This window comes from Dendropsophus ebraccatus, chromosome 1, assembly GCF_027789765.1.
Source record: "Dendropsophus ebraccatus isolate aDenEbr1 chromosome 1, aDenEbr1.pat, whole genome shotgun sequence".
NCBI lineage: Eukaryota > Metazoa > Chordata > Amphibia > Anura > Hylidae > Dendropsophus > Dendropsophus ebraccatus.
In genome coordinates, this window is record NC_091454.1 from 59,777,442 (window position 1) to 59,802,569 (window position 25,128).

The following is a 25,128-nucleotide window of genomic DNA, read 5'->3' on the forward strand; positions in this document are numbered from 1 at the left end:
CCCCGATCTCTGCACTGGTCTCAGGCGCCTGTACTCAGTAGCTGACAGGCTCTGTGTGAGTGAGGCAGGAGAGATTTCTGTCTTGCTCCGTACACAGCGCCTGTCAGCTGAGTACAAGTGCTTCAGACCAGTGCAGAGATCGGGGCCAGCAGCACGCTCCGGGGGTGGGGGTGAGCGATCTGACAGGGACACAGGGGGGGGGGGTTGGGGAGTCCTGCAAAGTAATATGTATTTGCTGCTGATCCCCCCCGGCCCCCCCTCCCTGTGTCCCTATCAGAGATCGCTCACCCCCGGAGCGTGCTGCTGGCCCCGATCTCGGCACTGGTCTCAGGCACCTGTACTCAGTAGCTGACAGGCTCTGTGTGAGTGAGGCAGGAGAGATTTCTTGCCCCGTACACAGCGCCTGTCAGCTGAGTACAGGGGCTTCAGACCAGTGCCGAGATCGGGGCCAGCAGCACGCTCCGGGGGTGAGTGATCTGACAGGGACACAGGGAGGGGGGGCCGGGGGGGTTAGCAGCCGATACACATTACTTCCCCACCGATGCCGACCCTGAGTCCCTGGGGGGAAGGGATGCGGCGGGCAGCCGGGTGTCTGGTAGCTATGAATGAAGTAATGCCGCCCGCTGCATCCCCTCCCGGGACTCGGTCGGCATCGCTGACAAGGTGGGGGGGGGGGGTTGCGGAGTGATCACTTGCTGTAGTGCAGTGCCGGCCCATGTAACTGGTGACCGGCACTGAGCCCGACGACCCCTGATAACTTACTGCAGCCTCAGGGGACCCCCACTCTGAAGCGTGTGGGGATGCAGAGCACTGAACCCTGATTGGCTGCACGCTACCAAGCCAGTCAGGGTTCAGTGCTCTGCTGCTAATGAGACGGAGAGCGGCGCCGGCCGGGTGACGTCACCGAACCGGAAGGAGAAGAGGATCCGAGCCACAAGATCACGTGACCGGACCGGAGATCTCCTTGGGGGGGCAAAAAACAACAGGTAAGTATATTAGGAAAGTGTTAACCTTGGTTAACCCTTTCCTTTGCTAAATTATTGATTTTCCCTGGAATACCCCTTTAAAATCTTTCAGTACATCAGGCACAGTAAAGAGGCTTTCTGAAATACACTGTCTTTACCCCAGCACTGATTAAAGCCTGTGCTTCATATATAGATTTAAGATTTTCCCTTAAAAAAAACTTAAGTATTAGAACATTTCTTACCAAGACTAGGTTTACATTGTGTTTTGCATTGTGTTCACATTTAACAAATCTGCTTTTAAATACTTAAAGAGTCACTGTCGTATTTTTTTTTTTTGCAGAAATCAATAGTCCAGGCAATTTTAAGAAACTTTGTAATTGGGTTTATTAGCCAAATCTGCCATTATCTGCATGTAAAAAGCCTTTTCCCAGGTCCCCCCCTCCTTCCTCTTTTTCATCCACTCTGAAAAATCTGAAAATTGTGACTTGTTGCAGGAGACGTACCCTGTCTGTTCTAGGGAGAGGGGAGGGGGGAGGAGGAAGGAGGGAGTTAGCCGGCAGCAGAGAGCAGATAACAGAGGATTACAGGCATGGAGCTGGGTGACAGCTGTAATCTGAGCTCAGACGGGTCACTGGTGACTGTCACAGGAGATATCCCGTGAGGGATTTGTAGATTAACTCCTTGTTGTCCTGTTTTGGTCTTTTCTTTAGCTCTCTCCATAGGAGAACAATGAAGACAGGGGGGAGAGCTTCAAACTGCTTTTTCATGATAAAAATGCATTTTTCGGATAATAAACCCAATTACAAAGTTTCTTAAAATCGCCTGGACTATTGATTTCTGCAAAAAAAAAATTCACGACAGTGACACTTTAATCTTAACTTAGGGTATATTCACACGAACGGGCTCGCAGCGAGATTCTCGCTGCGAGCCCGGCAGGTCCTGCCAGTTCCCATACACTACATACTTGCTGCGGTCTAAACGACCGCAGCGAGTATGTAATTCTGCAGCCCTTAACCCCTTCTGCTCCCGCCCGGCTCCCCCGCTGTAAGCATACATTACCTGTCCTTGCTGCACGGGTCCGGCGTCCTGCTCTCCCGTCCGGCCAATTAGTGTGTTGCCCAGCCACAGCCACTGATTGGCCGGACGGGAGAGCAAGGACAGGTAAAGTATGCTTACAGCGGGGGAGCCGGGTGGGAGCAGAAGGGGTTAAGGGAGGCAGAATTACTTACTCGCTGCGGTCGTTTAGACCGCAGCAAGTATTTAGTGTGTGGGAACTGCCAGGACCTGCCGGGCTCGCAGCGAGAATGTCGCTGCGAGCCCGTTCGTGTGAATATACCCTTACAGAAAAATGTGGTCAACCATAAAGGGTAAAGGGTACTCCGGCGAAAACCTTTTTCTTTCAAATCAACTGGCTTTAGAAAAGGTATATAGATTTGTAGTTTACTTCTATTTAAAAAATCTCAGGTCTTATCCATACTTAACAGCTGCTGTATGTCCTGCAGAAAGTGGTGTTTTCTTTTTGTCTGGAACAGTGCTCTCTGTTGACATCGCTGTCCGAGACCGGAACTGTCCAGAGCAGCAGCAAACCCCCATAGAAAACCTGTACCAGGGGTGGCAGCAGAGAGCACTGTATCGGACTGAAAAGTAGACACCACTTCCTAAAGGACATACAGCAGCTGATAAGAATGGGAATATTTGAGATTTTTAAATAGTAAATTCCAAATCTATAAGAAACTTTGAGAAACCTACTGACTTAAAAGAAAACTATTTTTGCTGGAGTACCCCTTTTAAGAAAAAAAAAAAACCTAAACAAGGAAAACTAATCCTAACAAATAGCATACAACTGGATCAGTTTTTTCCCCCCATAAAACGTATGTTAAATGAAGTGTGGCCCTAGCCTGATAAAATATATATAATCACTTACTTTTAGAATTTCATCCACACAGCTCACATCACCAGATGCTGAGGCCTGAAATACAAAGTGACAGTGTCTGAAAAACACTATAGGAAAGTGAAGTCCAGTGAGCCATTGACAAGAAATCAATTTTCTAGCATTACTTTTAATGTAGAAACTGTGAAGTCTCTTTTAAGAGACAGTTATCCACCTGGGAAAGAAGAGTAACAAAATAACTAACACTCCAGGTTCTTACGTCAGGTTATACACTAGACAGGATCAACAACCGATACATTGTTAGCTCATATGGAGCTGATTCACGTTGAATAATACCAAGGTGAGTCTACAGAGCTGTGACGTGTGCAAAGACCTGTGCAACCTTTGAACAGCTTTGCGCAAGGAGATTGCTTCGCATTGGGAAAAGCATTTTCAAATTATAACTGCTTTTTGCTGTGATCAAGTCCATGGGTATATCTAGTTTTAGAGTCCTAGACGCTTTCCCGACTTCCTATATCCTGGAGTCGTAGCTTTCCCGACTTCCTATATCCTGGAGTCGTACCTTATATTTTTAAGACTGAAGCCCAAAATACTACTAGTAAGAGAATCAACAGTAAGGCTGGATCCACACGTTCAGTGTTCGCTAAGTGAAGCACGGACAGCATAGACAGTGAATCATATCGGGAGCGGCGAAACTGTTTAAATCTCTGCAGCACTGTAGTAACAGAGGCACATGGCATCACTATCTTTTTATTAGTATCATACTGGTGTAGATGGGAAATTTTGGATCTTTTTTTTTTTCTGATTATTCATCAAAATTCCTGGCACTTTTCTTCTTGTGAATGGTTCAGTGAATAGCTTAAAAGAGCACTGCTAAATTCTGAATTTTCATCTGCTTACTTGTATTCCCTTGCTGTCAGCCAGCAAACTGAGCAAGCTAATCCACAGAGAGGACTCTTAAAATTAAAAGTGCCGAAATATAATGAAGAGGACTAATTGAAATCATGCTTTTGTAGGTTTATAGCTTGGGAATACATGTGAACAGTTACAGATTGAAATTCAGTGTCTGTGGGCCCATTTATGTATTACTGTAGTTTTGAGGTGATATGGTCCTGTTAACTACCCTGTCCATGTGATACCCAGTCAATGTGAACAAATACTCCATGCAAATACAATTACTCCAAGTGCAACTATTGCCAGTTCTGTCCAGATTTAGACACAGAATCCCCTAAAATCCTGACAGAAATCAGAACATGTGAGTGAAGCCTGTGCGTTTCAGAGGGTAGTAACTTACATCTAGTGGCTGAGAGGGGATCTTCAGTTTGGTTAAGTGTGCTTTAGAGGACTTCAGTTCACTCATGCTATTGCCTTGAGACTGGCTGCTGTAGTGTTCAGTAGACATTTTGGCTTCCACAGATTCAGGCCCATCCATTGGCCGTACATAAGCTGTAGGTTTTTGCAACATTGAGCTGGATTTAGACATTAAAGATGGTGGAAATGCTTGAGAGGAGTGCTGTCCACTTGAGAAAGAAGGTGCTCGAGAAGGGGAGTCCCAGTTAGCATCTGGGTCTCTTGGAGATTTGGAGCGTGGGCGATCTTTGCTGTGATGATCAATCCCATGAGGACGGGAATGGCTAGAATTCAAAGCAGACTGCTTTGCCGGGCTGATAGACCGTGATTTTGAGTGTTCTGAACTGTGTTGCCCCTTTTTCCGGCTACTGCTATAGGACTCTCTATCATGTCTTTGACTACTGCTGCCACTGCTACTCCTGCTATGCCCTCCTTGCGTACTTGATGAGGATCGTTTCTGGGACTGAGAAGAAGTGCTTGGTGCAGGCCCCACAGGAGTCCATTTACTGCTCTGGTGCGAAGTACTGTGTCTCTGGTCAGCATAGAAGCCCTGGCCAGATTTATCATCCGATGGGGGAGGGACGGTGTGCTTGGAAAGTCCAAGTGACAAAGGTGGGTCAGTTATCATATCCTTCATTTCATCGTAGTTTCCCAGCATACTCTGGATTCGGTTGGATAACTTATCTTCCTTGGTCTAAAACAGGCAGAGAGAAAGAACGGTTAAAATAAAATACACTGAGAAAAAAATATATATATAAGTGATTGCCACACGTCAGCTATTTCCTGATGGGAACATTTTTATGCATACAACTATAGAAAAGGGTATGAGTTACTATTGTTAAATTGTCATTAAGATTTAAAGAGAATGTATCCCCTAATTTTAATTTTTCACAGATTAGAGCCAGATAATTAAAACAGGCTGCTTTTAAGAGCATTTAGAAATGGGCAACAGTAGACAGATGCTGTCCAATTGACACAAATGTTGCTAGGCATGCTCTGTGACCTTTAAAGAGGTCATTCCACAGGGAGAAGGAAGGTGAGCTGTAAAATTCATCTATAATTTATCTACTGGTGTCACCTAATGCTGTACTGATAACTTTACAGCAGCCTCCTCCTTATCAAGGAGAACAGGAAGTATACGCTTAGAAATATGCACACATCTTCAAAAACTGATGGTGAAACGTCCATGTGCTCTCTACAGGGAGGGGTAAGCTGCAGCCAGACTGTTCTGCCAATGACTTCTCTCTCCAAAAACAAAAGGGTCAGGGCTGCATAAATACAGCACAACCGACCCTTCTCTTCAGCAATGTCTGTGGGCGGAGAGTCGGGAGGCCCCCAGCCCCCCAACTTTAACTGTTGGCCGGATTCATCCACCAGCAGCAGGTCAAGCCACCTTTAGTTTAAAGTGTGGGCTTAATGGTATGAACTGAGCTGCACAATTCTAGGAACAATGAAAAATAAATTAATATTAATATTCTTCTTATTATTATATTAATATTCTTATTATTATATTAATATTCTTAATATTATTATATTAATATTCTTATTATATTAATATTCTTATAATAATAATAATAATAATAATAATAATAATAATAATAATATTTTTTTTTTCTTAGCGAAGAGTAAAATCTATGAGGACCATTGTAACCAGAGCTCAGCTTTCAGAGCTGCTTGATAATTTTCCCCCAATGTGTTTAATAAAAGCTGGATTTAAAATAGTATTTATTTACATAGCAGCAACAAATTCTGTAACACATTACAAATCTGCAAGTAAATATACAGATATTAAAACATGACATGCTAGCTACTGGAAGAGGAATGATTGCCCTGCTCACAAAAGCTTACAATCTGTGTGTACAATGTTATTTCCTGCAACTTTGTGTTTTCTCCCTTTCCTTTGCAAGAGTTAGGGCTCGGCCACACTAGCGTTTTTCTTTGTTTCTAACGGATCTGTCTATATTAATTAAAGGGATGAGCATAAACTGATGAGCAGACTGATGCAAACTGATTGCAAAATGTTCCTTTTTTTTAATGGTCCGTTTGTATTTTGGCTTAAAAAAACTGACTTTTGTACATCAGTTTGCATCCGTTTTTCTATCCGTTTATTTTTCTTCTTTGGTTTCTTGCTGCTTCTGCACATGCTCAGTGCAAAAACGGATGGAAAAAAACGGATGTGAACGGAAATACCTTCCGTTTTAGATCCGTCCTCATTGACTACAATGTAAAAAAAAAACTGAAGTGCACTTTCCGTTCGTGATCCGTTTTTTTAAGCAGAAAGAAAAATACTGCAAACACTATTTTTTCTTCCGTTCAAAAAAACGGATCTTGAACGGATTGCATGCAAACGGAGCACAATTTGGGCAAACGGAGCACACTAAAATAGCATGGGAATCTATGGGGATTTTAACGGATCCGACAGTTTCCGTTTTGCTTACTCTAAAACGGAAAAGGTAGACGGAATGGTGCCGGATGGTCAAACGCTGATGTGAACGTAGCCTTAGGGTATGTTCACACTGAGTAAATGTGGTGGTATTCCACAGTGGAACTCTCCGACGCGGAATTTCACCTGCTTCAGTGTGACACTGCCTCTCTATGGGAGGGCTTGCGCGGCTCCGTGTGCATCGCTCTCCGCTCAAAGAATCGACATATCAATTCTTTGAGCGGAGAGTGGCGGCGTGCAAGCCCTCCTATAGAGAAGCAGTGTCACACTGAAGCAGGTGAAATTCCGCGTCGGAGAGTTCCACTGTGGAATTCCACCACATTTACTCAGTGTGTAATGTACCCTAAAAAGATTGATAAGTTGTACAATGAAAAAAGTCACACGTCTACCAATGAAGTTGCACAAAAGGTGCCATATGGTTGGGGCCCTTTTACACCAAATTATTATCAGCCATACTTGTTTGGTGTAACCAATAGCGACGGTCTGCTGGCAGTCACCATAATAGAAGCAGCAGTGGCAGAATACTGCTATCTTCTATGGGCCACCAGATCTAAGGATCTTCAGAACAGCCCCTACTTTGGCCCCCCCACTTGATGTTTGTGCGTATAATCGCAGAGGCAGTGAGTGGAGAACAAGGAGCAAGCGAGCCAACCCCTGACGGGCTGTGAAATAGGAGCGGCAGCAAAACATCACTATTTTCGGTGGGCCACTTGATCAAAGGATCATCCCGGCAGCCCCTCCTTTGGCTCCCCACTGCTTGCTTACTCCTTAATAACGGGACGTGTAATAGGTCTGAATTGAATGCAAAAAAAAAAAAAACACAAAACACAAAAACTATAGCGCCACATTATGCAGCCTTATAGTAAGTCTGGTACAGAGATATGGTACTGCCATTCTCATTGCCCCACATAAACCAGCCAACTTGCTTTGAGTTTCCCTTCCCTTTCCATACTGTGTGCACCATCAGTGGGACACTTACAGAAGGCATATGAAACCTACTATAGACTTTAGAAGACCATTAAAAAGTGCTCTAGTTCCCGACAAGTACTTCCCTAGACATTAACAGAAAAAAAGCTGTCAAAGTCCGCACCGTGGTTGTAGGCACACTGGCTACCTGGTTCTTGGCATAGGTCAAGTCCTGATTCACAGAATCACATGAACCCTATAAAGAAAACACTGGCACTACATGGGGGAAAACACAATTATGCCAGGACATGTCCATGAAAGTTATTAAAGGGATGCTCCGGAGAAAATGTCTCTTTCAACTGGTATCAGAAATTACAAATTTGTAAAGTACTTAAAAACCTCAAGTCTTATAAGCTGCTGTATGCTCTGCAGGAAGTGGTGTTTTCTTTCCAATCTGGCACAGACTGGAAAGAAAACTCCACTTCCTGCAGCTCATAAGTACTGGAAGACTTGAGTTTTATAAATAGAAGTAATTTACAAATCCGTATAATCTGTATAAACTGGCACCAGTTGATTTAAAGAGATTTCTTTCCACCAGGTGACCCCTTTAAATTCACAATGTCACAATGTTTATTCGAGCTCATGTGTGCATGGCTTCTAAATAAAACACTCATTATAATCCCTGGAAAAAGCAGCCAGCTTAATGCATACAAAACAGCAATACATACTTTTAAAATAGAAAGGAGAAAAAGTCATAAAAGTACAGAACATATCAATACCATGTAAATTTGGCATGAGAACCACAAGTTGTCTATTAAATTACACCTATGCTGAACGACTTCTCCAGCATTAAAAAAAAAAAAAAAAGTGACCAAACGCAGTCACAGTAATTCCACTGCCCACCACCAGGGGGTCTTGAGTAGCCAGTTAATGACGTTGACATAGGAATAACAGCCCACTAGCAGAAGTCGGTCTAGCCCCTTTTATGCACTCCCTTCAAGGCTGTAACTAATTGGTCAGCTTTCAGCCATCACTAACTTGTTAACACACAGTATTACTCAGCCCACACTTTCCATAATTATTCATGGCTTGTCATTATCATGAGTACAGCTTTTCTTATAACATGGCCACTAACTTCTATATTCTAAAAAAGTCATCCAAGGTTGGGATGCACCCATCCGCCATCTTCGTTATACATTTGGATATTTAAAAGACAATGGGGGGCATTTATTAAGTCCGGCGTTTTTTACGCCGGACTTAAAAATGCCCCTGCAGCTCCGGCGCTACGGAGATTTATGTAGAGGCGGACTGCCTCTACATAAATCCTGTGCGCGCCGGTGCGCACCGCCGAAAACCTAAGCCAGCTGAGGACTGGAGTAGGTTTTCGGCGTATATTTGGGCAGAACGGATGGTAAATCGCGCGGACTCTGAGTCCGCGCCTCCGTTCCGCCCACTACACGCCCCCTTTCCGCCCCCTGGCGTACTCGGCGGAAAGTGCCGATTTGCGAATATTTTATTCGCAAATCGGCCATTTGCGTATAAAAAAATACGCAAATCGGCACTTTCCGCCGAAAATCATCCGTTCGCAGGATGATACATGTGGCCCAAAGTCTGCAACTCAGTCCATAAAGTGTATAAATGTAGGAATTTCACAAGGCATGGTCACTGGCCACAGACAGGTGCATGGAGGCTGCTAACAACTCTTATTCTGACAACTAAAAAAACATCTAGGGTCCTAACACAAGCTTCATCCAAACAAGACATTCCTGTGCAGCACTGACCGCAGCATAATGAACATGCTCATCCCTTGCCTGTACTATCCAGAATCAATCAGGTGAAAAGAGAGTGGCACTCACCAATGAAGTCTTCATGTCAGCTTTTATTTCTTCTCTGATCAAAAAAAACGATTGAACACAGTGTGGACAAAAAGTGAGAAGGCGCCAACCCACACAATGGTGGCTAGCGTCATCCCAAACCTGCACTATGCCTTGCTAGTGTTGGTGCATGTAGGACGCTTTAGGGGCACATGAACATATTTGATCAGTGGGAACAAGCCAGGAAGAAGTCTATGAGGTCTCTGGACAGAGAGGATTATAAAATGGGAAGAGCAGCACGTGTTGTGTCCCTGCTCATTCTCCTGGTCAGGGGGCCCTCTCTGATTAGGGGCATCTGAAAAGTTTTCTTTTTTTGTTATGATAAGTAGGTTTTACCCTATTTTGCAAACATAGTTCATTTGCTATTACTTTAAATTCCATGTTTTTAATGGGAGAAACTCTTTACTGTAATTCCAAGGATTATAATCAAATATTGGTAAAAAACAAAAAACAAAAAAACAAACAGGCATTTTATTGAACTGTTCTCAGACATTTTAGGGGAGAAATAGTTTTTTAAAGAAAAAAATCTTTATCCTATTTTCAGCATTTCTTGCTATTTTTCACCGTTCATGTATATTTTGTATATTTAATTTACTTGATACTTAATATGCATTTTGATGCCCTCCCAAAGACGCGAGAGGAACTTAAAACGCACATTGGGGGTATGGGCATTAACTCGGCAGCATAGGTTATTGCAATTTGATTTACTTGATGTTCCAGGATTGTTGGGCTTACTCAAGTGCTTTATAAGGGCTGGCCTAATTTGCAAAAGACTGGAAAAGTAATACAGGAACTAATGTGCAGGTGATATGCATTCATCCATAGCAAACCATGCTAATCTCTTTACACTATTGTAGATTATTTGTGACGTTTTAAATGAGCACATAAGAGTTGGTTTTACTGAAGTCAGTATGTCTTGTTTTTGGGTATAAAATCATGTTATATTTCATATGGACTAAATACTGTATGCTTGGTCAGCAATTAACAGGGTTGTTGGAATTGTCCATTTGATTTACAACACCCCCAAATGCATTATAGGAACATGTAGTCTAGTGTTGGCTAATTATCCTTAATGGGAGAGTTTTCTAGGCATGCTCTGCAACCTGTGCTGAGGTCACTGTGCAAAGTGGAGGAGGATGGGAGCTGTGATTACCTACCATGAATAGAAGTTATTTACATATAGGTGTTAGCTTTCATTGTAATCTGGCCTGTGATGAAAGTGCTGGGAAGTGATCTCTACAGAACAGGTCAGCATACTATTAAGCCTAGTGCTAAGCATGAGAACTGCAAGACTGCTGATGGTGTAAAACATGAATCTGAAAACTGTGGCCCTCCAGCTGTGGCAAAACCACAATTCCCATCATGTCTGGACAGCAAAAGCTTTGGATTTAGCTCTCCAGTCATGATGGGAAAAGTAGTATAGCAAAAGCTAGAGGGATGCAGTTTGGAGACCCATGGTTTGAAATAATGACATGGGAAGGGGGAGGCGTCAATATGGATATTTTGCTACGCTATGGGTATAGTAGGTAGTTTTTTAATGCCCTTACTATATCTAACAGCTAACCTAAAGGGCTATCTTATATGTCAAATCCTTCAGATGAGTGGGGTTTGACCTCTGGGACTAACTCATTCTGAGAATTAATTAGCCATAGGGCTGCATCCAGTTTGCTGTTTTTTAGGCATACCAGTGCCCACCCACTGTACATGGAACTGCAGCTCAGATTCATTTAAGTGAATGGGGCTGACTGCAGTTAGTTAGCCCAGAGAATCACTGTGCATAGAAAACACAGACCCCTTTAGGGGCTGGCATACCCTAGAGATGGTAATTGCTCAAAAAAAAAATTAGATTAAACAGATTTAGTTTTAAGCCAAAGCCAGGAACAGACTATAAAAAGAGAACAGGTCATAAAGGAAAGACTGAAATTTCTCCTTTTTTAAATCCATTCCTGGCTTTAGCTTCAAATATCTGCGAGATAATCTGTCAGATATCAGTGGGTGTTATTGGGCCTTAAGAGCTTCTTCTCGCGCATGTCACAGAGACTGAAAATTCAGCCACTGAATCTGCACCAGAAATCCAGGAATACTCTTGGATTTCAGAGGCTGATTTTGCTGTGGTTTTAAACATGGATTAGTTAAACACAATGGGGCTAACTTGAGCCCTGGCTATCCTAAGCAGGAAAAATCTCACTGAAAAAAGCATGCCAAAAATTCCTACCTCTTTTTGAGTACAAATGGCAGTGATTTCTGCCTGGATTATGTCCAGAAATCAGTCACAGTTTTGTCCAGGAAAACATGCCCCAAGTCTCTAGTGTAATAAATTATGCTTCATACAATCATTTTTCACATCACAAGCAATTGCCAGTTTAAGAACGAATGAATTACTCAGCCAAATTCACAAGCCAGGGCCGGTGACAAGCAATGCACCCAATGCAGATTCCATTGCTGAAAACACTTGAGAGGCCCTGCCTCCTAAAGTGTTACAGCAGCTCATCTGGAAAAGTGCCTACTGCGGGAAGTGCAATACAAGTACATAGTCAGCAGACAAAGACTTGCACTGGCAAAGCAGAAATACTATTACCGTGTAGCACACTTACAACTTTATAAGGTTCAGCAAAGAGAGGAGAGGTAGATGGAAAGGCCTCTTCGCCCTGCTGGATTTCTTGATTTCGCCTTTCTCTTTCTTTCATACGCAGCACGTTCCGTTCTTCACGGTTCATATTGCTACAAAGAAAGATGTATACAAAGTCAACATTTCAACAGATAACTACGCTATTGAGTCCACAATAGAAATTGTGGATTACGGAATAGGTCATGGGATTTCATTTCATTTAACCAAAGGCAGGAAGGAATCCTTTGACATGAAGCAGACTAAATAGACACATATTACAGGGGAACCATGCCTGTTTTCCTGAAGGTTTAAAGCCAATCATTGATATTATATAATGCCTGTAACTTAGATAAACATGCGCTTGTAGATGGATGTTGCTAAGGATGAAAGATGAGTAAGGATACAGAAATGAGAAAGCCGTATATCCAGTTTATGAAATGACATTCTTACATTCCTCCAACATCAAGTACTTTTTTCCAGCAGATTAAACATGTTAATAAACAGCCAGTCAATAGGAAATCTCAACTAATAGAGGATTAGAGAAAGAGAAAGGGGACCCCCAAATCTCTAACTATATAAAAAGTCAAGTCTACTGCCCACTACAAGAAGAAAAAATATAAGGAACACACAAATGCTGCCTGTATACATTGGGGGTTTTCACGAGGCTCAAGGCACAAAAAGGAAAACACCACAATCCCTATCTGAGTACTGGCAACAGGACAGGGTTATATCTATATAATTTAGCGTCTACTGTTTTAACAGGTATATGAGCAGCATGTGACTGTAGGGTATTATGTAAATCTACACATGACCAAGATCATGTTTCCTCTGACCTGAATGCCAGCCAACTAAATAACCAGCCTGAACGGATCATGTGTAACATAGGAGAAGGGGGAGTTTTGAAGTCGGCACTCCTAGACGTAGCAGGTTAAAATGTAACTTTTATTCGTGCATTAAAATCCCATGGTGGGCATAGCAGGACCATATGCCCACCATGGGATTTTAATGCACGAATAAAAGTTACATTTTAACCTGCTACGTCTAGGAGTGCCGACTTCAAAACTCCCCCTTCTCCTATTGCTGCAAACCAAGCCTACGGCGCCTGGCCAACGCCCTGATGTTCGAGCACCCAACCTTGCACCTAACCTGTCGCTGCTGCATCTAGATCCACTGGTGAGCTGTATCTTTTTCTATATATTTTTTCCATGTGTAACATATAATTGCAAGGGTGTGGAACCACTTTCTGTGTAATACATTGTTATTGCTATAATGACCCGCATAGGAGTGCAGAACATGTGCGGCTTAAAACTTAAGGGTTATTAAAGGGAACGGGTCATCAAAAAAATTACCTATGGTTTAAATCAAGTTTTTACGAAAATGTTTTGTGTTTATTAGTCTTGTAATTTTCCATTTTATTTATATTTTAATAACATAATTTCTAACGTCACCACTAAAAGCAGTATTAGACTGTAACAAGCACCAATCAGCTTAGGCTAAGGCCACACTGTGCTTTTGCTTTTCATTTACCCGATCCAAGTCTAATTTTAAAGGTACAGAAAAACATTGTACTTTTTGGGGGAGTTTTATCAAACTGGTGTAAAGTAGAATTGTCTTAGTGTCCCCTAGCAACCAATCAGACACCACCTTTCATTCCTCACAGATTCTTTGAAAAATAGGTGGAATCTGATTGGTTGCTAGGGGCAACTAAGACAATTCTACTTTACACCAGATTGATAAATCTCCCCCTTCATGTATGCTAAAAAAATACAGAACAGATCCTAACAGATTGCATACAACGGCTTCTTTTTTTACCATCCGGTTTTGCATTACATTAGACAGCAAAAACGCAGTGTGGCCCTAGCCTAACTAAGTCGAGATCTGCTTTTCTGTCTGCAATAAGGAGGTTGATGGAAGTGATTTGTACAGCATTACAGGGAAAGTTGACACCAGTAGATAGATAAGACAATAGATCAAGCTCACAGCTCAGCTGCCCCCCTCCCCCCTGCAATAACCTGTTCAAGGCCAGGGCTACACTGACTTTTTGTAGCAGTACAAGATTGATTTTCCAGCTACTATCTGCAGTTCATAGCAAATCACTTAGCTGCATGCAATGAGGCAGTGTAAAAGCGTCTCCTACCAACGACATATCTTCTCCATCGGTACTATTTAACCGCAATACACTTTCTGTGTAAACACATCATGAGCCTTCGGGCCCAATTACACAAAGCAATAATCTGCCCAATCAGGCTCATTCAGCAGGTTATCACTCCATGTAATAAAAACAACAATCGGCTGATCGTTTCATCCAGCCTAAAACAGCCGCCAGGCACACAATTAAAAACTTCACATACTTGCCCACGCTCCCTGATGTCCTGCTAGCTTCCGCCCCCTCCCTGCAGCCACCGCTGGCCCTTCTGAGCCGGCCTCTGAAGTGACAGGTCGCTCAGCCGGTCAATGGCCACAGCACTGTCCCGTCTCAGCCAATGATTGGCTGAGCGACCCGTCACTTCAGAGACCGGCTCAGAAGTGCCAGCGACGGCTGCAGGGAAGGGGCAGAAGCTAGACCACCACTGGGGAGCATGGACAGGTATGTATAAAGCTTATGCACAAGCCAAAAAGACAGAAATGGCTGCACATCGCACCCATGGCTGACACGAAAGCTTGTTCAGCTAAATTTAAAACCAACATCAGAAGTTAGTATATAATTTGGCCAAACCATATTGCCTCATGTACCACGTGCAGGTCTTCTTAAAGGACAATTTAAGTGCCAGAGATTTGTAATTTATTCTTTTAAAAATCTCAAGTCTTCCAGTACTTTTAGCTGCTGTATGCTATAGACATATATGTAGGACATACAGTAACTGATAAGTATTGGAAGACTCAGGATTTTTTACTAGAAGTAAATTGAAAATCTCTGGCACTAGTTGATTTGAAAGAATTTTTTTCTATGGAGTTGCCCTTTAAGGCAAGGGCTGCACAATTGAGCTGTGTAATAGGCTCAGTAAGCGAGCGCCTACCTAACAGATTGACGCTAGCTTACATTAGTCATCAAGCCCTGTAACACAACCCTTAGTAACTAGATCACAGATGGGCAACTGCGGCAGAAGTACAATTCCCAGCAGACACCTTAAATCCCACTGACGCCTGTGAATGATGTCTGAAAGGTGTCCACCTTGTCAAGTTCTCCTGTGACTTTATGGAAAAAAATAAGTGTGATGGCAAACTGTACAGTTAAAATTTTCCAGCCTTGAAAAAGTTAACAAAAACTTTATTTAAACAATAGGTCACATCTGATGACACATTCTACATATAAATGAAAAAAAATAATCCCATATGGGAACGTATGAGCCCTCTGCACTTCAAACCACTAAGTTGTCCAACAGGCGCTTTGTGCCAAGTCCTATTTTAGGAGCCTAATTGATACTATGAATAAATATGGAACACCTACAAAAAAGACCTTATTTATAGACCAGCAGGTGCAAGTAACACACTTTACTTCAATGTTTTATAACAAAGTTCCTTAAATAATAACAACGGTTAAACATTGTAGAAGACAAAAACTATATTCTTATGTGTAAAGAAAAAAGTAATACTACAGGCTAATGGTTCATTTGGGTACCAACCAGTTTGAGCCAATTAGGCTAAACTTTAGGGCTGGACTCTCTGTGGTTTTGTGGCATTTTGAAATGCAACAAAAATGAATCTGACAAACCACGTGCAATTTTCGCCCATATCTGCCATTTTTTTTATATGGTAGTACAAACATGAATGTCCTATTTACATATTGCCAACCACAGTATTCTCTATAAACTTCAATAAAAAGGTGAAGTGTAGCCAAGTGAAATGCCATAATAAATGATGGAAATACACCTTTAACAAAACAAAATTATTTCCTAAGGCAAATAATTCTAGAAAAATAGCACCTTAAAAATGGCACTGTCACTATAAAAACAAAAAAACTGCTTGATATGTTATGAAGACATATGGGGTCTGGGTGAGTGTTTAGATCCTGACCAATCAGAAGAACGAGCGGCAGAAATCCAGGCTTAGCGCATTCTCTCCAGGACTGGTGTCATGTGGGACAGCCTTAAAGGGGTTGGCCACTTTATAGTAAAATAGGTCAGTACAAAGTATTAGTAAGTGTACTCAAGGTATATACTGACAGCAGCTCCCTGTGTACCTCATAGAGCTAATATCAGACTCCCCTTCACCAGGCTGGGCTGCCCTGCTATGTTTTGTTTCAGTCCATAAAATGGCTGACACGGAGGAGCATGTGACCATGCCCTGTCCCTTGTGTCCCCCATAGACACATACAGGCTCAGTAGTGGACACTGGGGTACGGGGCTTGGTCACATGCTCCTCCATGTAAGCAATCTTATGAACCAAAACACTACAGAGCAGGGCAGTCCAGCCTGGATGAGGGGAGCCTGATATTAGCTCTATGAGGTACACATGGAGCTGCTGTCAGTATATACAGTGAGTGCAATTACTAATACTGTACACTGAGAAATTTTACTATAAAGTGGCCAACCACTTTAAATTTTACATCTATGGTACCATCTCGTTCACATGGGAGAGAACGGCAGCACACGTCTCTTGTTTCCCTGTTCACGGACACAATCTGACCCCACATATCTCTGAATGTCAAAAGATTTTACACTTTAATGGGGTATTCCCATCTCAACTGATATTTAAAACTTGTAGGACATGTCAATTTAAATGTTTGTTAACTCATTCATTTAGCAAACTTGGCTTCTTCTGATATGGCTGCTCCTTCACTCCCATTGTTGACAGCTCATTGTCTAGGTTACCAACAACCACTCTGCTCTAAAACAGGGGTCTGGTGTATACATATTTACATATTATACAGTGTACACACACATATTATGTTTATATATCTACATTCTAGAGAAATATAAAACACATACTCCAGTAAGACAAAGGTGGTCAGTAAGCAGAGTGGTGGTCAGTAACCTGGAAAACAGGCCGTCAACAAGGAAGATAGCATATCCATGCAGCATATGAGGAGAAGGAGGCAAATTTGCAAAAATATTTAACTAGATGAGGCCTACTAATTTTCCCATGTTAGTTGAGACTTAAATATCCCTTTAAAACAAATACAACTGTGGATTATACAGCATTGCATAAAAGAGTTGCTCCTTCAAGTCTAACTAGTCACCCACATACCCTATAATCGGCTTTTCCACCCCATGTCCTTTAGTTGTATGCACCTTACTGTAAGTCCTGCCTCTCTACCTACATGGATTAGAAAATAAAGGGAATGCAGTCCTGAAGTATTGCTGGATGGTCCCACACATAGATGGATAATGGCCATTGGCACAACTATAACTGGGCATTATGTAAACAGGTATAAACATAGCTCCGATCATCGACTAGCAGTCATATCTACAGAATGATCCAGTGAACACAGCAGAAAAGAAAAGTGTCTGTGTGAACAGTATTCAATGTCCCATGTATATCCAGTGTGCTCTCAGTCACTTAGGCTGCCACAAGCCTGCATATATATGTATGATTGCTGGAGCACCGTACTTATTGGTAAATGTAGCTTCAATTTTCTTATACATCCGAAAAAGTGTCACGGCAGTAAGGACCGTCCACTCCGTTCTATGCACACCTGAGAGAGCCCATAGCTACCACTGTGAACAAACATGCGAACATACCAGAAAATAAAATAGGAAAATGAACGACTAAACATGAGTCAAATTCTTTTTCGGATGTATAAGAAAATTGAAGCTACATTTACCAATAAGTACGGTGCTCCAGCAATCATACATATATATGAACACAGCAGAAAAGCCATACGTAAGGTAGCTATTTGGCCACATTCCTACCCCGATTATATTACACTATATGACGATACAACCTGCATCTCACCAGTATGACCAGAGGGAGAACACACAGCACAAACAGGCACTGTCCTATATACACAGAACAGACATGCCATAGATTCCTAGCATGTGTCTGCTGGGTCTTTCTGCTCAGATTTCTTGCACACTGATCCAATCTCTACAAGCACTGTCTGATGCATAATGTACTATAACTACAAAAGGTTTTTCTTTGCTAATGTATAAACGTAAAAATTTGGTTACCTTGTAATGTCATATGTTGCCTCCTGCTCTTTAGTGTTGGCCATAGTTTGCGGGTGTTTGAATTAGTGCTATGCAGTTTTTATCCCTGTGTAAATGAATGGTTGCATCATGATTCCGCAGTACAGTATGTGCCCAAACCTTTGGGTATAGATCATTTTATAAAAGGTACAAAGGGGCCAGGTAGAGGCAATATTCTGCAGTTTTAGCACAGACCTGCGTAAAGTCAGGATGCAATGTTACTATGGATAATTTGGGCAAAGGAAAAAGATTTCAATTGCTCATTCTATCCACATATCAGTCCACCCACCTATCATACAACAGTAAGAAGCAATAGCATTTCCTCTTGTCTCATCAACCCATGAGCATGAAGGTAATGACCGGTGCCCTTTAAGCGTTCACCACATCTGGAACATTGTTTAACTACTATTTTGTGGTAAAGCATGTAAACTGGGCAGCAATACGAGTTTGTACAAACTATAATGGTTACTTAACCAAGCTTCATGTACCGCAGCAAAGTGACTTCCTCTGTTAATGGAAACAGGATGCTAATCACACTGTACTATCAATATCACTCACTGCAGCATTATCTGCTACTAAAAGAACCCATCAATGGAGATGGATGAGAAGTCTCCACCAACCTTTCATCTTCTATATAAACTATGGAACCACAGCATATATCAAGGGGGGAAACCATTCTGCCAACCTGAACGCACATTTGAAATACTCATCCTAATGTTGTGGGGGAAAAAAATCAGCAGCAAAAATTTACATCAAGAAAATGTATCCTTAGTGTTTAACCCAATGTATTTTCAATACTGATTTTAATGAAGTAAAACTTAAAGTGACACTCTCGTGCTTTTTTTTTTTTTTTTTAGCAGAAATCAATATTACAGGCGATTTTAAGAAACTTTGTATTTGCGTTTATTAGGCAAATATGACATTATCTGCATTCAAAAAGCCTTTCCGCAGGTTCCGCCCCCCCCCCCCCTCTCATTCACTGCTCATTATCAGGAAATCTCCTGATAAGTCAGGCCCTGTGTAACCTATGAAGAGGGGAGGGGGGAGGAGGAAGATTAGTCGGCAGCAGAGAACGAACGATTACTCAGCAGGAGCTGTGTGAAAGACAGTATTCAGAGGTCAGTGCTGACTTCAAAGGAGATAGCCCTGATGTAGCTGTAAATTAAGTCTTTGTTGTCCTGTTTTGGTGCCTCATCTCCCTCCACCCCTCCCCTCACCATAGACAAGCATGAAGACCGGTGGGAGAGCTTCAAACTGCTTTTTCATGATAAAAAATGCATTTTTCGGCTAATAAACCCAATTACAAAGTTTTTTTTAAATCGCATGTACTATTGATTTCTGCAAAAAAAAATGTAAACGACAGTGACACTTTTGAAAGAATTCTATCAATCTGTATGATTTGAGCGTGGGAAAACACAACATACTAACTCCTTGCAGATGTCCTTGGCGTAACCGAAATCTAGGACCCCAATGCTGCAAGGCAACAGTGCTAACCACCGAGTCATTATGCTTCTCTGCAGTGTGGTGGATTTTACTGTGGAAATGCCCATTTTACTGTGGAAATGGGACTTTGCAGTGATCTCTGATCCTGCTCTGCAGCACTTGCAGAATCAGGGTCGGAACGGGGACTTGCCCACTCAGCGAAGCAGTGGCCAAGGTGGGACATCATTGTGGTCAGCACAAGGACATGTCTGCTCAGCCAAACACAAACACAGTGTAACAGGACCAAGGCTCCATAGGAGTGGCAGCAACAGGCTGTAAGGAAACTATTTTACCACCTGCCTGACCACAAATACACACAAAAAGACAAATGGACTACCACTTTAAACAGCATTATTGTGACAATGATGGACTTCTTTAAGGCAATGGATACTGTCATCTAAAGAATCCAGTAGTAGAACATGGCTTTAATTATAAAATCACAACACAGACATGAACAGCTTTAAAGTGATTGTACTATCAGGCCTTGGCTAAAGCACTGGAGGCAGGCCGACCCACCCCCAGTGGGAGGAAACCCCTGACCCTCTATGATACGGCTCCTTTCATTCTAATGGATTCTAATGGGGTGGGTGGGTCGGCCTGCCTCAAGTGCTTCAGCCCAGGCCTGATGGTACATTCATTTTAAGAAGCTCTGTCACGAAAATAAACTTCTGACCGATTGGGAGAAGTGGAGCTCAGCGCAGTGCTCTACCGGTTCTGTGTAACATGACGAGACGGACGCATAACAAAAGACTATGCGGAATGTCGCTTCTCACTGGCACACAGCAGGGAGAGGCAGGGCCAGGACAAGGAGTTTTGGTGCCCCAGGCAGACACGGCCATCTAGGCTGCTGTCTGGTGGCTAGAAAGGAAACAAATTGGGCATAATGTTACTACCTTTGATATAATTACCTTCAATTCCCACTAAGTCCATTTAACCATTTTGTGGGGTGCACCCCCCCCCCCATTCTCTCAGCTAATAAAAGCAATACTAGCTCTTAATTAGCCATCCTCTTTTACATCAAGTATTTATAATCAGAATATGGCTATACAGTCAGCTCTTTGATCAACCCCTACCGGGCATCGGACCCCCGCCCATCCCCACGGCAAGCATGTTTTAAGATATTTAGTATTAAGATATATTTAAACCATTTCTAAATTTGTGACCTGCAACACCATCTTTACATTCATCAGGAACCCCATTCTAGGAGATGCAACCCCCCCTGGGTCTCCAGCTCCTGAGTTGAGCATGCAAACTCATACTCTCTGATGGCTTACTTACATCTCCTTAGGTAAAGGCTTTGGCCGCTCGAACAAAAAGAAAAAAAAATAATAATAATATCAAAAGCTACTATTGAGATTTCCATGGACTATATGCTCGGTACTTATGTGCATTAGTATCCATTTCTTGAATATGTTAAACCTACAATAGTGTGGAAGGCGCCTGAAGTCCTCATCCTCTCCACTAGCTGCAGCATTCCTGACTGTCACATGCACTTTGTTATTGGCTAAACAAAGGCTAATCCATACAATGTTTGCCTGCTCATCCTAGCCAAGCAGGAAGTAGGAATGGTCATGTGCTGATGCAGCTCTATTAACCCTTTAGAGCTTTTTCCATCTTTCACAAAGTTTGCTTCTCTCTCGTAGATAAGTCTCTGCTTACAACAGTATCACTTAAAGCCACAACTAAGGGCCCGATTATCGTCAAGTCGTTCGAATCTAGGCAATAATCGTTCGATTGAATAGCAGGTAACGATTAACGACCGAACGAGAAATCGTTGATCACTTAATAAGACCTGGCCCTATTTTTATCGTTGCTTGTTCGCAAATCGTTTGCATTGAATAAGACGTCGTTCGGTAGTTCGCAGTAGTGACGAACGCAATAGCGACGACAAGACGACCGCAAGAACGATCATAAGTAACGATTATTGTTCCAGGTAAATGGGTGAACGATTTCAGGTCTTTCGCAATAGCGGTCGTTTGGATCGTTTATCGTTAACGATTATGCGAACAATAATCGTCCCGTGGAATAGGGCCCTAGGACCTCACAACACATACAAAGAATCCTGACTTTAATAGCATATCTCCTATCCTCAGTTTGGGTGTGTTTTTTGCAGCTCAGTTACTTGCTGCATACCTCTCCTCGCTCCCTGGTGTCCTCCTGGATTTTCCCTGCTTACTGCAGCCACCGCTGAAGCTTCTCGATCCATGTGTGCAGTGACAAATCAGTGGCCGGAACAGTGTCACTTCAGATTCTGCAATGAGCTGGGAAAACGCAGGACACCGGGGGAGTATGGAGAGGAAAGGATAACTATTACACCACCTATCACGTGGAGTGATGAGTGGTCGGCATCAGATTTTTAAACTCGCCGTAGAACGACCAGCTGATGATCGGCTCCTCGGCTGATTGTTAACATTATTACATGGGGTGATATCATCCCGATTCTACCTCCCCATAATACCCCTTAGCGGCTAGAAAGAAGACTGCAAGAATTAGGAATTTTAGTAAAGTTAAATTAGGAAGGAAAAAAAAAAAATCTTAAGTCTTGACAGGTCATTTTCTGCTGACACATTTCCTTTAAGTAATGCACCTAGTCAGCAAAACGTCTACTTACAGAAAACTGATAACCGTATGTTACACAAGATACACAATTTCCTAGTAAATGAAAATTGTGTAATTTAACTTGTTTTCAGTATAAAATTCTCCTAAACATATGGGCAGATTTACCAGCTTTATTATGCAAATTCATTAAAATAATATTAGGGCTGAACGCCATACTTGTGAAGCCATTTATTTATTATCTTTCATTACTGCTGTTTTGATCAAAAGGTGGTAAAAAAAAAAAATAAAAAATAAAAAGTCAGATCCAACCATCATCACTGCAGCATCCACTACCTTTTGTTTAAATGAAATTTTTATGATAATTTTTTTTTGTTCATGTTTTTTCTAATTTTCCATTTTGCTATCTATAATATAAAATAATTCTGAAATATTACAGTTTTCATTTTGTCCACTAGGCTTAAAACTAAGCAGATTTTTGTTTATATGTGAAGGAAAAAAAACACCAGAAAAAAACACAGGCACTTTGACTACATAGTTTTGGGATAGATATTTGCCATCTTTACAGTGTGACAAGTTGAGATCAGCCTGTTTCTTAGCAAAATTTTTGTAGCCATCCTGCTTTGACCTCATCACCACGGCCGTCATGCTACTTGTATTTCTGAGTGCACGCCATGCTCCAGAAGGTACATTCACAATGGCCCTTGTTCTTCCATAAGTCAAGATCAAGGCTAGTGGAGCTCAGTTTTCACTTTTCTCACTCCTCTTTAATCAAATACGTAAATCACAAGGCTGGATCGGCTACTGACAGATTTAAGACTATGCAGCCACTTCCTACTGTCCCAGACAAGTCTTGTAAATAAAGTCTTAGGGTGCGTTCACACCTACAGGATCTGCAGCAGATCTGCAGCAGATTTGATGATTTCATTTAAATAACTGAACACAGCATCAAATCTGCTGCAGATCTGCTGCAGATCCTGTAGGTGTGAACGCACCATTAAAATGTTTTTTTTTTTTAATGCAAATTAATATTAGGACTTTGGCCTCCATTTTCTTTTCCTTATCCCTGAGCCTGATTGTCTACACAGGAAAAAAAAACAAACACACAACCTATCCCTTCCTGCTATCATTGGTTACTATGCGACTCAGCATGCTGTCCACACACAGTGTACCTCAAGCTCAGTTCACTTATATTGATGGTCTAACCAATCCACCTAAGCGTCCATTTACACAGAAAGATTATTTGACAGTATCTGCCAAAAATTTGAAACCAAAGCCAGGAATGGATTTGAAAAAAGGAGAAATCTCAGGCTTTCCTTTATGAACTGATCTCTGTTTATAGTCTGTTTTTAGCTTTGGCTTCAAATCTTTGGCAGATAATCTGTCAGATAATATTTCTGAGTAAATGGACCCTAATGCCCCTATTCCACAGGTCGTTTAGAGGAGCAAACGAGCGCTCTCAGCGCTCGTTTGCTCCTCGTTCCCCGCTCGCTGCCGCCGCTATTCAACGCGGCTGCAGCGAGCGGGTGAATGTGGGAGGGGCGGCGGGGAGCTGCGGGGGGGCTGCCCGGGGGATCGCTGATCGTCCGGGCAGCCCATAGGATATAGCAGCGTCTGCTGCCGGTGCTCCTATTCAACGGAGCGACGGCAGCAGATCGCTGCTATATCAGTCGCTTGTTTTTCAACATGTTGAAAAACAAGTGACTGCAACGATCAGCCGACATGAACGATGTCGGCCGATCGTTGCACTCTATTCCACCGGACGATTATCGTCCGTAGCGGCCGATATCGGCAGAATAAAAATAATCGATAAAAATAAACGATAATCGTTCCGTGGAATAGGGCCTTAAGGTTAGGCCATCAATAGCAAAGTCCATGGGAAAAAAATATACAGTGGTACCTCTGTTCTCAAACCTATTTGGTTCAGGAAGGCAGTTTGAGAACAGAGCAGTGTTTTCCCATAGGAAATAATGTAAATATGTTTAATTTGTTCCAGCACCCACCAATAATTACCTACAGTACTCATTTATTATACTGAAAAGTGTCCAGTATAATCCCTACAGTACAGTACTATACCATACAGTACATTCATAAGATATGTTTAACAATGTCAGCAATTATAGCAGAGTAGTGCAACAACTCTTCACTCATCTTCTACTGTATAGTGCACCCCAAGCACTGTAAAGTATGGGAGATGGTGGTGCACTACCTGTACTACTACTGTACTGTATATGCACTCAAGCAGTCTTATACAGTACTGTACAGAAGCAGTTTTAACCCATACGTCATATGTCCCCAAGAGGTGTTCAGAGCGGGGCCGCGCGGCGACCCCGCTCTGAACCACCGTGGTGCCGGGTGTAGCCCGGGGCCACGGCTATTAGCGGGCACGGTCCAATCGCCATGCCCGCTAATACAGTAATCAGATGAAGCTGTCAAACATGACAGCTGCATCAGATTACCCGATGCAGCACTTCCCTGGTGTCTAGTGGGGTGGATCCACACGTCTGTGCAGGCCGGGTGTCAGCTCCAAAATGGCACTGATCCCAGCTTGGCACTCGGATGCTTTCGGCTGCAGCAAAGCAAAGATCTCAATGAGAGATCAATGCACTTATACTAGAAGTCCCCCAGGGGGGCTTCTAGTATAAGTGTAAAAAAAAAAAAAGTGTTATTAGTAAAAAGTCTAATAAAAGTTTGAATCACCCCCCTTTTCCCATGTTTTAAACAAAAGTAAATAAACATGTTTGCTATCGCTGCATGCGTAATCGCCCGAACTATTAATCACATTCCCGATCTCACACGGTAAACGGCGTAATCGAAAAAAAAAAAAAAATAAATAAAAAAAATCGCAAAGTGCAAAATTGCGCATTTTTGGTCGCATCAAATCTAGAAAAAATTTAATAAAAAGCAATCAAAAAGTTGTATATG

The 25,128-nt window shown here is 42.3% G+C and overlaps 1 protein-coding gene across 3 annotated transcripts in view; it reads right to left on the reverse strand.

Annotated features, from left to right (window-relative positions):
- Positions 1 to 25,128, reverse strand: part of AFF4 (ALF transcription elongation factor 4) — a 76,926-nt gene that overhangs the window by 24,464 nt on the left and 27,334 nt on the right. For 2 of the 3 annotated variants that reach the window (XM_069971647.1, XM_069971637.1), the window contains exons 3-5: positions 12,024 to 12,150; positions 4,151 to 4,900; positions 2,890 to 2,934 (exon numbers count right to left, since the gene is read on the reverse strand). In XM_069971647.1, coding sequence (XP_069827748.1) covers positions 2,890 to 2,934; positions 4,151 to 4,900; positions 12,024 to 12,146 — 918 coding nt within the window. In that variant the 5' untranslated portion in view covers positions 12,147 to 12,150. The remainder of the gene's footprint in view (positions 1 to 2,889; positions 2,935 to 4,150; positions 4,901 to 12,023; positions 12,151 to 25,128) is intronic. The other variant, XM_069971656.1, reaches the window with a different exon arrangement.